Here is a 13,122-nt window from a genome sequence, read left to right as displayed (position 1 = left end):
AATTTCAATAAAAAATAGTCACAACATTTTTTCCATCGTGTAGGACGACCCATTCTACCAAGCGTACTATCATCGCGGCGAGCCCGAGTTCTACCGTATGTGTTTGTTGTTTGGCGCTAATGATGTGAAGGCGGAGGTAACACATACGGTCATTGTGATAGAGGATTCTTCGCCGACGGCTAAAAAAAACCGAGGCACTCATATGAATCCTGATGGTAGTTCATCGGAAGATGAAGTGAATTCGCCCAATGTTTACCGTAAGCTATTTCAAGATGACGCTTGCTCTAGTGTCTCTCCGGCGCTCCCTAACTACGTCAAAGGTTCAGCCAACGTCCCCAGGGGCGGATGTATGCTATGGCTGCACTGGGCTCCAGCCCAGTGCAAAGCCCAAATTTTTTCTATATATATATATAATATATAATAGCAAGCCCACCTCATAAATTACCCATAGCCCAGCCCAACTATCTAATGAAAACATAAAAATATTCTAACCTACCGTCAAAGACAAAGAGTGACGCACACAGCAATTGCAAAGCAATAATTTCTCCTATTGTGGCTGTGGAGAATTGAACTTCCAATTTATTTACTTATTCTCGTCTCATATTATTCAAGGTATGTAAATTCAAGAACCCTAAATTAGAATTAATATTAAAATTAAGTTTATTTTTGTTGAATTTTACTGAATACTGATGAAATTGAAACTTGAAATAGAGGTAGAAGAATTTCTTATTTTTTATTTGAAACTCACCTGTAAATTGCAATTAATATTTTAAATAAATATAAATAAATGTAATGAAATTCTTAATGTTTTTTTATATCTTGTAGTTCTTCAATAATTTAAATGGAGCATCAACATATTGCAAAGAAAGGAAAAGGACTTATATCATCTTTCTTTAAGAAACGTGATCGTCAAGATACTCAAGACAATGGAGATAGCTTGGAACCTTCAAATTCAACCATGGCCGCTGGAAATCAAACTAATCAATCTCCTTCACCTCCTATGGAGCAAAATTCAGTTACATGTATTGAGCGTGATCCGGGTAAAAGGAAACAATTGTGTGAATATTCTGTTAATGCACGAGATGATATAAGACGTGCATATCTAAAAGCTGGGCCTTATCAACCGAAAATGGAAGCGTATCCTGTTACAAAGTTTGGCACTCAAAATCGTAGCTTTCAGAAGAGATGGTTTGATAAGTTTCATTGGCTGGAGTATTCGCTTTCCACAAATAAGGCATATTGTTTCTATTGCTTTCTTTTCATCAGTGAAGTTAATCTGCCTGGCTCTTCTGCATTAGTCAAGGAAGGATTTGACAATTGGAAAAGAATAAATCAAGGAAAAAATTGTGCATTCCTTACTCATGTTGGTTCTGCAGCTACATCACCACATACTATGTGCTTAAGACGTGCAGAAGATTTGATGAGACCAGTTGGGCATATAGACAAAGTGATGCATTCTCAAACGATTATTGAGAAGGAGAGGAATCGACTGCGCTTGAAGACCTCGATCACAAGCCTCCGATGGCTTGCACTTCAAGGTTGTGCTTTTAGAGGTCATGATGAGTCTTCATCTTCATCGAATCGTGGGAATTTTATTGAATTGGTGAAGGCTTTTGCAAATATGAATAAGGAGGTAAATGAAGTTGTTCTTGATAATGCTCCGAAAAATGCCCAATTTATTGCTCCAGAAATTCAAAAAGAGCTTTTGAATATTATGGCCAACAGAGTACGTCAAATGATTCGTGAAGAAGTTGGAGATAAATATTTTTGTATTCTTGTTGATGAAGCACAAGATATCTCCAAGCAAGAGCAAATGGCCATTATCTTGAGGTTTGTCAATGATCATGGAATTTTAACTGAACGTTTTTTTGCAATTAAAAGTGTTAGTGACACCACTTCATTAACTTTGAAAAAAGAGATATGTCGTGTTATTTCTCATCATGATCTACATGTTGAGAAAATGAGAGGTCAGGGATATGATGGTGCTAGTAATATGCGTGGTTCATGGAATGGACTTCAGGCTTTATTTCTTAGAGATTGCCCATATGCCTATTATATCCATTGTTTTGCGCATCGACTGCAATTGGCAATAGTTTCTGCAGCTAAAGATATTGGTGTTGTTTGGGAGTTCATTTCTCACTTAGATAATGTTGTTAACATTATAACTTCTTCACCAAAGCGTGTCTCTCAACTACACGCTGCTCAAAGAAATGAAATTCAGAGTTTATTGGCTGCAGAAGAGCTTGTTTCTGGAAGTGGTGCCAATCAAATTGGTAATTTGCAGCGAGCTGGAGCTACTCGTTGGAGTTCACACTATAACTCCGTGAGGAGTTTGATAGGTATGTATCCTGCAACTTGTAAAGTGTTTGAATGTCTCATTGAACATTCTCAAAATGAAAGATCTAAGGCCGAAGTTCAAGGAGTTTACAAAAATATGGCAAGCTTTGAATTTGTATTCACATTACACCTAATGCATAGGATTATGCGAGTTACTGATTCTCTTTGTCAGATTCTTCAAAGAAAAGTTCAAGATATTTTGGCTGCTATTGCTTTTGTCTCTACTACTAAAACTATTCTTCAAGAATTCAGAGAAAGTGGCTGGGAAGAATTTTTCGAAGAAGTTAAGGTCTTTTGCTTGAAGAATGATATTGATGTCCCCGATTTAGGATCTCCATACAAGGTTGGTCGTTCTCGTGGGCAAACTACAATTGAACATCATTATCATTTTGATGTTTTCAATGGAGCAATAGATTACATCTTGATGGAGTTGAATACAAGGTTTAATGATGTGTCAATTGAATTGCTTTCTCTCAGTGTGGCCTTAGATCCTAAAAATGCTTTTGAATCATTCGACAGTGATAATATTTGCAAGCTTGCAAGGAAATTCTATCCTGAAGATTTCACTGATCAAGATATTGTTTCATTAGAATATGAGTTGAGACATTATAAGCACGATGTGATAGTGATGCAAGAGTTTCAAGTTTCTACACTTGTTGAGTTGAGTCAACTACTTGCTAAGAGCGAAAGGTCGAAGGTCTATGTTATGTTAACTAGATTGATTCATCTCATTTTGACGCTGCCTGTTTCTACTGCTACAACTGAACGAGCATTTTCTGCAATGAAACATGTGAAGACGGCACTTCGTAACAAGATGGGGGATGATTTACTTGAAGATTCATTAATGCTTTATATTGAGAGAGATTTTGTTAAACATATAGATATAGACTCAGTTATTGATGAATTTTATGTATTGAAATCTCGCAGGGCACAACTTATGTGAACAACGAAATATTTTGGTAGTATAAAATTTAATGTGTCGAAATATTTATTTTTCAGCCCACCCCATTATTAAATCCTGGATCCGCCCCTGAACGTCCCATGGTCAAAAATAAAAGACAAGTTCGTTGCACCGTCTCGTTCCAAGTATCCGCCCAAAAATGCATTTTCGGTTAAACCGAAAGATGACAAAAACAGCGAAGGTGGGTTTGGCGGTAGCTCTTGTGCGTCGTCGTCACCTTTTAAATAGATTTCAGGTTTTCGAGAAGCTATGTTTTTTATTTGGACCTGAAATAAAACAACACATGCATTGCTACGCATGTGTTGTTGGTCCATTGAATTTCCTTTTGTAGTTGGTTCATTGAAGTTTATTTTGTTGTTGATACTTCAACAGCTATAAGAGGGCATAGATTTTGTCCTCTAATTTTGGTTTCTATAATTAAGTTGGAGGTTTTATAATGAAACAAATCAAGTATTAGAGTTGTTATATTTATAGTGTCATTGTTGCCTTCTTGGGTTAACTGCTCGCATCAAGTACCTGTTTCTTTTTATGGACAATACAAATTTGTTGAATAACTAAAACAAAGAAGAAATCTGCCAATGACTTCAAATGATAAAATGTCATCAATAATCCAACAACATTAGCAAGCCAAACATATACTGCATGTCCATAATAGCATTCTAGGTACTTTAAAAAAAAGAACACAAACCCCAAATTAAACAGATTCAAATCATCACACACAAGGAGTACTTAAGGTAACCTAGGGGTTCCACAAAAAACAGCAGCAACTCCGAGTAATTCAAACAGCAAGCTACTTGAACTTCAGGCGAAGTAGGTAGTGCACATACTCGGATTTCGCTTCATCCGGCAGGCTGGTAAAAACGTCAAGGCGCTCTACCTCCTTAGCAAGCAAGTCGGTGATTTCGAACTTGTCCGTGAGGGTTAGTCCCGGGATGGAGCCTAGTTGGGCAAAGACCTCCTTCCTCGCCTTTGAGATGTCGAAATCGTACCCCATCCTACTTGCTATTGTATTCAAATGCTCGCCCGTCATGCTTGTTATCTCAGACAGTGCGGCATACATCTTATCGACGTCGTCATCTCGTTTCCTCTTCCTCGCCGGTGCACGCACTTCAGGTGCTGGTTTGAAGCTTTGGCTCACACTATCAGCTGCATCCGTAGTTTCGTACATGTCATCAAGAGTGACATGATAATCTCCATCAACGTGTGGCTCGGTGAGGTCGATGTTACGGTACATCTCGTGCGCAGCCTCCATGATATCTTCCGCACCATCGCCGGTAGCCCTATCTTTTCCAAAGATCTCACTCCAATCATCCAAGTATGGCCAACTCTTCTTGCGCATATTTCGCGCATTATTGTCACGCTGAAATAAGTTTAGATTGTTAGTTAATGCAGCCCCACAAATTATAAAATACAACATAAAAACAGCCTATTACCCTCATGATTTCCTCCCATTGTTCATCGGTACAATCGATCATGTGTTTCCCATTCAAGTTGAAGCCAAATCCACTTTTCCCTAGCATTCCCGATAGCGAAGAGTAATTCTTCTTCCATATTGTGATTCTGGAATTTATGTGAGGCATTCCCTTCAAATCCGTATTTGGGAATTCCTTCTTCATCGCTTCCTCCAACTTACTCAAATATCCGGCGCGAAAACCATTATCCGATTTCCAGCCTTGCGCAACCAACTCTTTCATAGCAGCCAACAAAACCTCCTCCTCTCGAACCGACCAACTACGTCGGGTCTTGTCGGTCTTGTTTATCCGACCACCACGAACGAATCCATTGCTTCCTGTTGCTAAACGCCATAGAAAATAACATTGGAACATCATGAGTGTTTGGGTTTTAACATGTTGAGACAGTAGCATCAACACAAAAATAATCAATGGAACAGTAGTCCCCCTCTCTAAAAAGGTCAGCATATGCATCACCCCAAACACCCAAGTTTTCCGGCAACGAAACATAAAAAAAGCTCAGATCTTTAAATATTTGAAGCATTGCTTTACATGAGCATAACATATTTCGTATATGCTTTAGACACAAATATCAAAAGTAGAGAGTAAAATTCAAATCAACGCATATAACACGGTGGAATTCTAGAAATAATATGAAGAAGTTCAAAGCGTTTTCACCTTGAGTGGCTGAACTCATTTTGGTCGCGGCGCAGATCTGTGCAAACCCTCCACTTCCAGGCGTGTCGTTTCAACTACTGTTTCTAGCTATGGCGCGAGAAGTGAAATATACAGATTATGAAGGAATAGGAATAAGTATCGCCCTTTGAAAATCAAAGGGGTACGCTTGGGATTATGGGTTTAATGGAGGGATAGTTGTGTCTTTTAACTCATTTATCTTTGCCTTTGTATTGAGCACCAAACAATATGTAAAGATTAATGAGTTATCTTTTACTGGTAGCAAACACCCATACGAAAATTTAATCTGGCTTAAATCCGTAAAAGGTATCCATAGATAATTAATATGTCTTAATCCGAAAAGCTACACCAAACACGCCCTAAGTGTGTAGTTAATAAAATATAAAAGTGATAAAGTAGAAGAGAGAAGGTAATTAAAATGATAAAGTAGGAGAGAGAGAGTTATAAAAGTGATAGAGTATAGAGAGAAGGTAATAATTATTACCCAAAATGGAAACATATCAAGATTCGTGGGACGGAGGGAGTATTTGATTTTTTGTCCTGGCAATCTAACTCTAATTTGTCAGTCAACTTAATAATTAAACTATTTTCATTGTAAATGAAATTTCTGAATTAAATTATTATTGCATGAAGTTATTTTTATTTCACTAGTTTTTCAAGATACTGCTTTTTTTTTTTTTTTTACAGAAATTCAAAATATTTTAATCAATTTTTTGCAAGTCTTTGAAGTATTTAATCAAAGACACATGAATCTACAAAAAAGAAAAATTAAAGGTAAAAAGTTAGGTTGTTTCAAAAGTTTATGATATTCTTACTGAGTTTGCCAGAATATTGCGTCTACACGAAATTTCAAATATTAAACCACTTTCTTAAAATTAAACTACTTTGTTTAAAGATAATTAAAATCATATACTGTATGATAGCCATGTAAATCTAGTTCTGAGAAAGAGATTTAGATAATAACATTTTAAAGAAAAGTATGACTATTTTACTAAAATAGGCCAGGTTATTACTTCTACACAAAAAATCAAAATATTCATCCATTTTTTTGTAAGTCTTTTGAATTAACTATTTTATTTGGAAGTGAATTATAGTCAAAGTCGTATATCATTGGAATGTCATATGGAACTAGTTTCCAAAAAGAAAAAATAAATAAATATTATATATATATATATATCTATATCTATATATATATATATTGTGAAAGCAATGTATATAATGATAGTTATCGTAATTTTAATAAAGTATGTCAAATTACAACTAAATAATTGGGGCTTGGTTTTGATTCCACATGATTTTTAAGTTGTTGCAGCTATAAGAGCACAAAGATGAAATAAAATAATACGTACATATTTTTATATAACAAATTTTATACACTCTTTAAAAAATCGCAGAGAATTACAAATTCGAACCTGTTGGATTGGGCTTTACTAGACATAGCAAATCCTTAGCTGGCCCATCAAACAATCAGCTTCATCCCCTAATAGTAACGGTCCAGCCACATTTTGTCTTTAATTAACACAATAAGGTCACATGCAAATATTAAAGTTAAATATTTTATAGAAAGAAAATTAAATACACCAGCAAATTAATATCTTTATTTTCGAATTTAAAATTATCCTTTTATCTTCACCTTTGCCAAGTGGGGTGAAATTAACAGCGCAACAAAGATGGAAACTTGTGTTATTTTTACTTTTAGGAATGACAATTGAAGGTTTGTGCAAACAGTTGGTTTAGTTAATCAATTATTTAACACATGGTGAGTGTACGATTTAAATTGTGTATATGAGAATAATGTCGTATCATAAACCAAAATCAAATAAACATTATCCACCTATTGTCTAGTCATCGAATAAAAAGGGATTAGCCACTCATGTTCGTGACAACTAAAACACTAAAATCAAAAGAAAACATGATTAAATTAAAATACATAAACATAAAATCATATTTTGGAGCAACTCTTCAATCTTAAATGCTTGCATGATCTTCTTGTCTCTTGATTTATTCTTCAAAGCTCCACAAAAATAAAAGAGGAATTTGCTAGAGTATTAAGTGTAGACCTTAATTATGTGTTTTGAGGACATATTTATAGTTCCGTTTCTCCACTAATCTTTTACTATACATTTTAATATGTGAAATTTATTTGTCAACAAAGCATCAAAGGTAAGTAAAAAGGGAATTAAACTTTATAGAAATAGGGTTAGATTACATTCAGAATTACTCCTTCCGTTCCACGAATCTTGACACGTTTGGTTTCGGCACGGGAATTAAGGAGTTGTAGATTAGTGATTTAAGTGTGTAGGTAATAAAGTATAAAAGTGATAAATTATGAGAGATAAGGTGATAAAGTAGGATAGAGAAGGTAATAAAGTGATAATGTGATAAAGTAAGAGAGAAGTAATTGTTACTATATTTAGAAACGTGTCAAGATTCGTGGGACGGCCCAAAAAGGAATACGTGTCAAGATTCGTGGGACAGAGGGAGTACTATTTTCGTGAAAAATGAAAATGATAAATAAGTTAATATAAATCAACAAATAAACTGTTTCTAATGCATGAATATACATATTTAGCTAATGTTGTGAAATTTGTGTCTCCTCCAGAATTCGAACCTGAATTTGAACGGTTATTCATGCATTACAAGCGATTTTTTTTTCATATATTTATATTGACTTATTCTTAGATTTATATTGAGTTATTTGTTATTTTCATTTTATATGATAAATTTAAATAAATTTATATTAATTATAGGATTTGAATATTTGATCTTTCAAATTTATTTTCATTTCTCACCATATTTCGGCATTCTCGTTAGATCGTTCAGTATAAATATTTATGTTTTGCCACTCTTTAGAGGCGGTTGTCTTGCCTCAGTCCCGAAAATTTGAAACAATTTTCATAACAAAATTACTTACTATTTGACATTTTTTCTCTAAAACAAGCCAAACATTATTATTTGATTTTTCGTTGGGTACTTTCTCATTTCATATGTCATATCGAAAATCATAGTAGTTACTGTATATATTGAGCTAATTGTTAAAATAGTACCGTAACTTTCAGTGTTTTCAGAAAGACGATTTTATGTACAGAATTTGAAAATGAGGACTATATGTTACGAAATTTAAAAACGAAGACTATAACTTTCATTTTTTACATTTAGGCTCCTATTTCGGGTCATGATGAAATCTATAGTCCTCATTTTGATGTGTTAAATAGGAGTGTAAATGTAAAAAATTGAAATTATAGTCATCATTTTCAAATTCCGTAACATATAGTCCTCATTTTCAAATTTCATAACATATAGTCCTCTTTTTCAACAACACTAAGTTACAATCATGTTTTAACAATGACTAGCTCATATATATATATATATATATATATATATATATATATATATATATATATATATATATATATATATATTCAATTTTAGAGTTACTTTACTTTTATTTTGTTGGTAATTATAATATAATTTTTTACTTCATTTTAATTCTTTTGACTTTTGGAGCTCTCGTGAAGTATAACATGTGCACTATTAGCGATCACGTCTTTCAGTCGGATGTCATCAGCTGATCAAGTATCAACTAGTCTTCTATACTTCGCGAATTCCTATCTTCTCGAGTTTGGATCTTCAAGCTTTATCTGAGCATGTCAGCTGATCCATGGAGTTGATATCATATAAACATAAAATGCACACTCTCTAACATATGAGTTGCAGTTTAGAAGATACAACCTTGACATATAATCATTAGTTGGATTTTGGTATCAAATCAAAACTTTATAATTTTTTCAAAAACATATATTCACGATAAAAAAACTGAAAATTATTCTCTATTCTCATTTTAAATACTTCATTCGTCCCACGAATCTTGAGTCAATTTCCTTTTTTGGTCGTCCCACGAATCTTGAGTCATTTATGTTTATAGTAAAAATTAGGCAAAAAATAAGGGATGTACAATTTAAGTTAAATTAATTAAATCTCCTAATTGTACTAATTAAAATCCGCCTAATTGCAAGGAAGCTTCTTGAAAAAATGAAAAATAAAACGAAAATGTAATTTAAATTAAAAAACAAAAAATAAATTTATTTAATTTCGTTTAAATTTTAAATTTATTTAAATTTTATTTAAATAAATAAATTTATTAAAAATGAAATTTTTATTTACATTTATTTTAATTTTTTTCTGCATTAAGAAAATGAAAATGTAATTTAAATTTATATATTCGGTTAATTAAAAATCATTTCAAAAAATAAAATAAAAAAGGATTAAAATACGAAGCTTACATATATAATCACTTTTCTACTTAATTACTTACACACTTAAAACACTAATATTCAATTCTTTAAATTTCGTGCCAAAATTAAATGATTCAAGATTCGTGGGACGGATGGAGTATTAATTATTCCCAAAATTTGATTCCCTAAACTTCAATCCCCATTTCTTTCTCGATACTCTCCATCTCGGTCAAGGCCATCAAAAGAGCGAGTAAGGTATACTTGTTCAGGCTCACATTGTCACAGTGCATCTTAGCGTAGAGGCACACTTTCATAACGAATATGAATCATCAAATTATAAAGTTGAATCGCTCAATGAGCGCAATCGTTCACGATGTGCATTCTGATGATAAGATTCCAAATGAACGTAGACGAATTGTCGCATGTTTGAAAAAGTATAGGCGAATCAATCTGGCTATGATTACTTGATTGTGGTGGAAGGTGTTGTAGATGGTTTTGGTGTGTACTTCCCTACGAAATTGAGGTTCTTTAGCTCATTGAGAAATTTGCCCTTCAAAAATTGAGTTTTGGTAAAGAAAGTGTCAACACGCCGTTGCTTTATTTAGTTAAAAATGACGTGTATTGATCGTCAGATGATGAGTCCACATAGGCAAATTCCAGCCTCAACGTCAACTTTTAATTTAGTGATTTTAATGTTATAAAAAATTATGATAAATTGAAAGTTTATATATTATAATACCAAAATAAAAAATTACAGTATATAATTCATAAAATAACTAATAATTCATGTATTTACATAAAAATGTACTTTTGAAATTAGTTAACGGTCTCCCATTAGTAATGTCTCATTCCATTTTATGCAAAATATTAGAGAATTAATTACTTAATTAACTTGTGGCCCCAACCACCCTAATTGGAAAATGACTGGCTTTCTCTCTCTCACTCTAAAACATTGTAACCCTAATTCATTTTTGCCTCACATCCGCCGCCTCTCTCTATCTCCTTCTGTTGCTTTCCCCATTCCCCATAGAGAAACCTCATTCTTCATCCTCATATGTGCGGTGGAGCGACGCAGGAAGATCGTTGAAGAAGAAGGAAGGCGACGCTAGGGTTTCTAGTGGAGTCGCACCTCTGAATCGCAGCGACGCGCGCCCGTCGCCCGGCGCGCGGTATCAAAATAATTTGTGTGTGCCCTAGACGGACAGTACACGCTCCTATTGCTCGCAACCAAATAACAGTATTAGCAGCAAGTATAGGGTCGATCCCACGGAGAGTGAGGAACTACTTTACTCTTCGGGTGCACAAATTGAGTTGTCACGGTCTCAACCTGTTTATCTGCACAAGTAAACTTAAACAAAGATCAAATATAACAAAGGGTAAGGTTTACGGTTAGGTCATAACTGTTGTCAATATTTATTTCGGTCATAGGCATACTGATGATCCGTCCATGATCCGTATAAACTCAAGGCGTGGCCCAAAGACATTGGGGCGTTTCAAGAGGTTATACTTCACACTTAGGATGGTTGATCTCATTGCGGTCACTTGGTCCGAAGGTCACACAATCCCCGGTCACAAGGCAGTGCTTCACTCCTCCTTAGATAGTAGTCATACCCGTTACTCACCAAGTATGGCCCTCACCAACCTTCTCTCCCGAGGTCCCCAACTCCGCACTAGAGTGACACATGCCTCCTGGACTCAACTATTTCCGGCCTTGTCGACCGACCAGTCATAGACATGCTACGGCGCCGAGATTGCTTTCCTCGTTTGATAACCATGGCTTTATGCCTCGTCACAGTTGATGGATATTCTCTAGAGAAGCCCAAGACTGAGGAAGGACAGTGTATCCCATCAATCCTTTCCCCACCTTCCGGATCTACAACACCTTTTGTTGACGCTGCTCAGCTACTCGGTCTTGGGTATACCGGTTGTCACGCCCTGGTATACCCTGGCCTTTGCTTGACACGGACAGCATTTTACCGAACGAGGGTCTCCCGTTAGGCCTCTACTGCCCATGATATCGAACAGATCCTTCCGGAACCACGAGACTCAACCGAAAGAACAAATGCCTCACGAATGTTTACATATTGACAACAATTATTTCCACCCCTTAAACCTCACCAAGGGGACTACTCACACATATTGAAAAATGTAAATGCAAAATAGAATGAACACATGAATAAAAGGAAATTCGAAATACTTGATATAAAAATACCTAAGGAAACAACCTTGGCTTTGTTCGTCACAACGGAATTGAAATACGAAAAGCAACTAAAGTGTTTGGTGCGAAAAATGTAAAATAACAAAGTAAATTGTTTTCTTGGTGAACTAACTAAAATCTAAGTCTAGAAGAGTAATCTTAAACTCTAGAATATAAATTTTCTCTCTGAAATTCGTAAGACCCCAAAACTGCTCTCAAACTCGCAAGACTGCCCTCTGCCAGCCACACATATATAGCGATTCGGTAAACCCTAGCCGGCAGACCAAATCTGGCAGATTATTTCCTTCCATATTTAGCTTGATCCTTGATTTGATTTGATTTGATAGATAATGGATCTCCAGCGGATTTGGGGTTGATTCCACATTATTCCAGATCCTTCCATTGCTAGAATTCGCCAGAATCTTCCGGGCAATCTCCTCCACACGTCTTTCCATATATAGCTCCAGCTGCTGACTGCTGTTGACGGGAATGGTCATACTAGCTTCTTTCTTCGGTTGGCCTCATACCAGGTGGTACACTTCGAACGTTCCCGCGCCTCGAATGGTTCTGAGGGGTACTTCGCCGAGCTCTCTTCCTGGTTCATATGTAGCTCATCTGTGTTGACTGTGACTGCTGTTATGGCCTTACCAACTGCTTCCTTCGGTTAGCCTCACACCAGGTGGTACACTTCGGAGATTCCCGCGCCTCGAATGGTTCTGAGGGGTACTTCGCCGAGCTCTCTTCCTGGTAAGTTTCACTTCTGGAAGTTTGGATAGTTTTGTTCCGGTAATGCCCATTCTGACCACATTTCGTGCATATGCCCTTGACTGAGCCTTCTTCCTCCTGAATACCTGTTTTCTCCCCTAGAGGACTCAAACAAAACAAAAGAAAGAGAAAAATAGGGCCAAATGGCCCAAAAGTCGAAGACGCATCAGAGCGACACAACGCAAGGTGGCAAGGGGAGACCGTTGAAGAAGAAGGATGGCGGCGTGTAGAGGCTGTTTTTAATTGCGACAGAGTAACTGACAGATTTATGTTTGACCGGTTGGATGAAATCATAAAAGAAGTGGCGGTGGTGACACTTGTGTCGACTAATCGAAGGAGGCGAACCTCAATGGAGAAGAAGGACGCGATAATGATGGCGAGCCTCTAGTGGGGGGTGATTTTCGCCAGATTCATAAGAGGGGATGAGAGAGTTAAGTAATTAGTGTATATTAAAATATTTCACCAATTCAATTTATTAAT

General features: G+C 35.7%; 1 protein-coding gene across 1 annotated transcript; it reads left to right on the top strand.

Annotated features, from left to right (window-relative positions):
• Positions 1-841: 841 nt before the first annotated feature.
• LOC131008576 (uncharacterized) lies at positions 842-3,280 on the top strand. The gene has a single exon (XM_057935508.1). It carries the CDS (start codon positions 842-844, stop codon positions 3,278-3,280), a length of 2,439 nt encoding a protein of 812 aa, XP_057791491.1.
• The last annotated feature ends 9,842 nt before the right edge of the window (positions 3,281-13,122 follow it).

This window comes from Salvia miltiorrhiza, chromosome 1, assembly GCF_028751815.1.
Source record: "Salvia miltiorrhiza cultivar Shanhuang (shh) chromosome 1, IMPLAD_Smil_shh, whole genome shotgun sequence".
NCBI classification, from domain to species: Eukaryota; Viridiplantae; Streptophyta; class Magnoliopsida; order Lamiales; family Lamiaceae; genus Salvia; species Salvia miltiorrhiza.
The sequence above is the reverse complement of the archived record's forward strand: the minus strand, read 5'-3'. Positions and strand labels throughout refer to the sequence as shown.

What these genes read in the sequence shown, in the direction of transcription:
- LOC131008576 (XM_057935508.1), top strand. Translation starts at nt 842, where the DNA reads ATGGAGCATCAACATATTGCAAAGAAAGGAAAAGGACTTATATCATCT.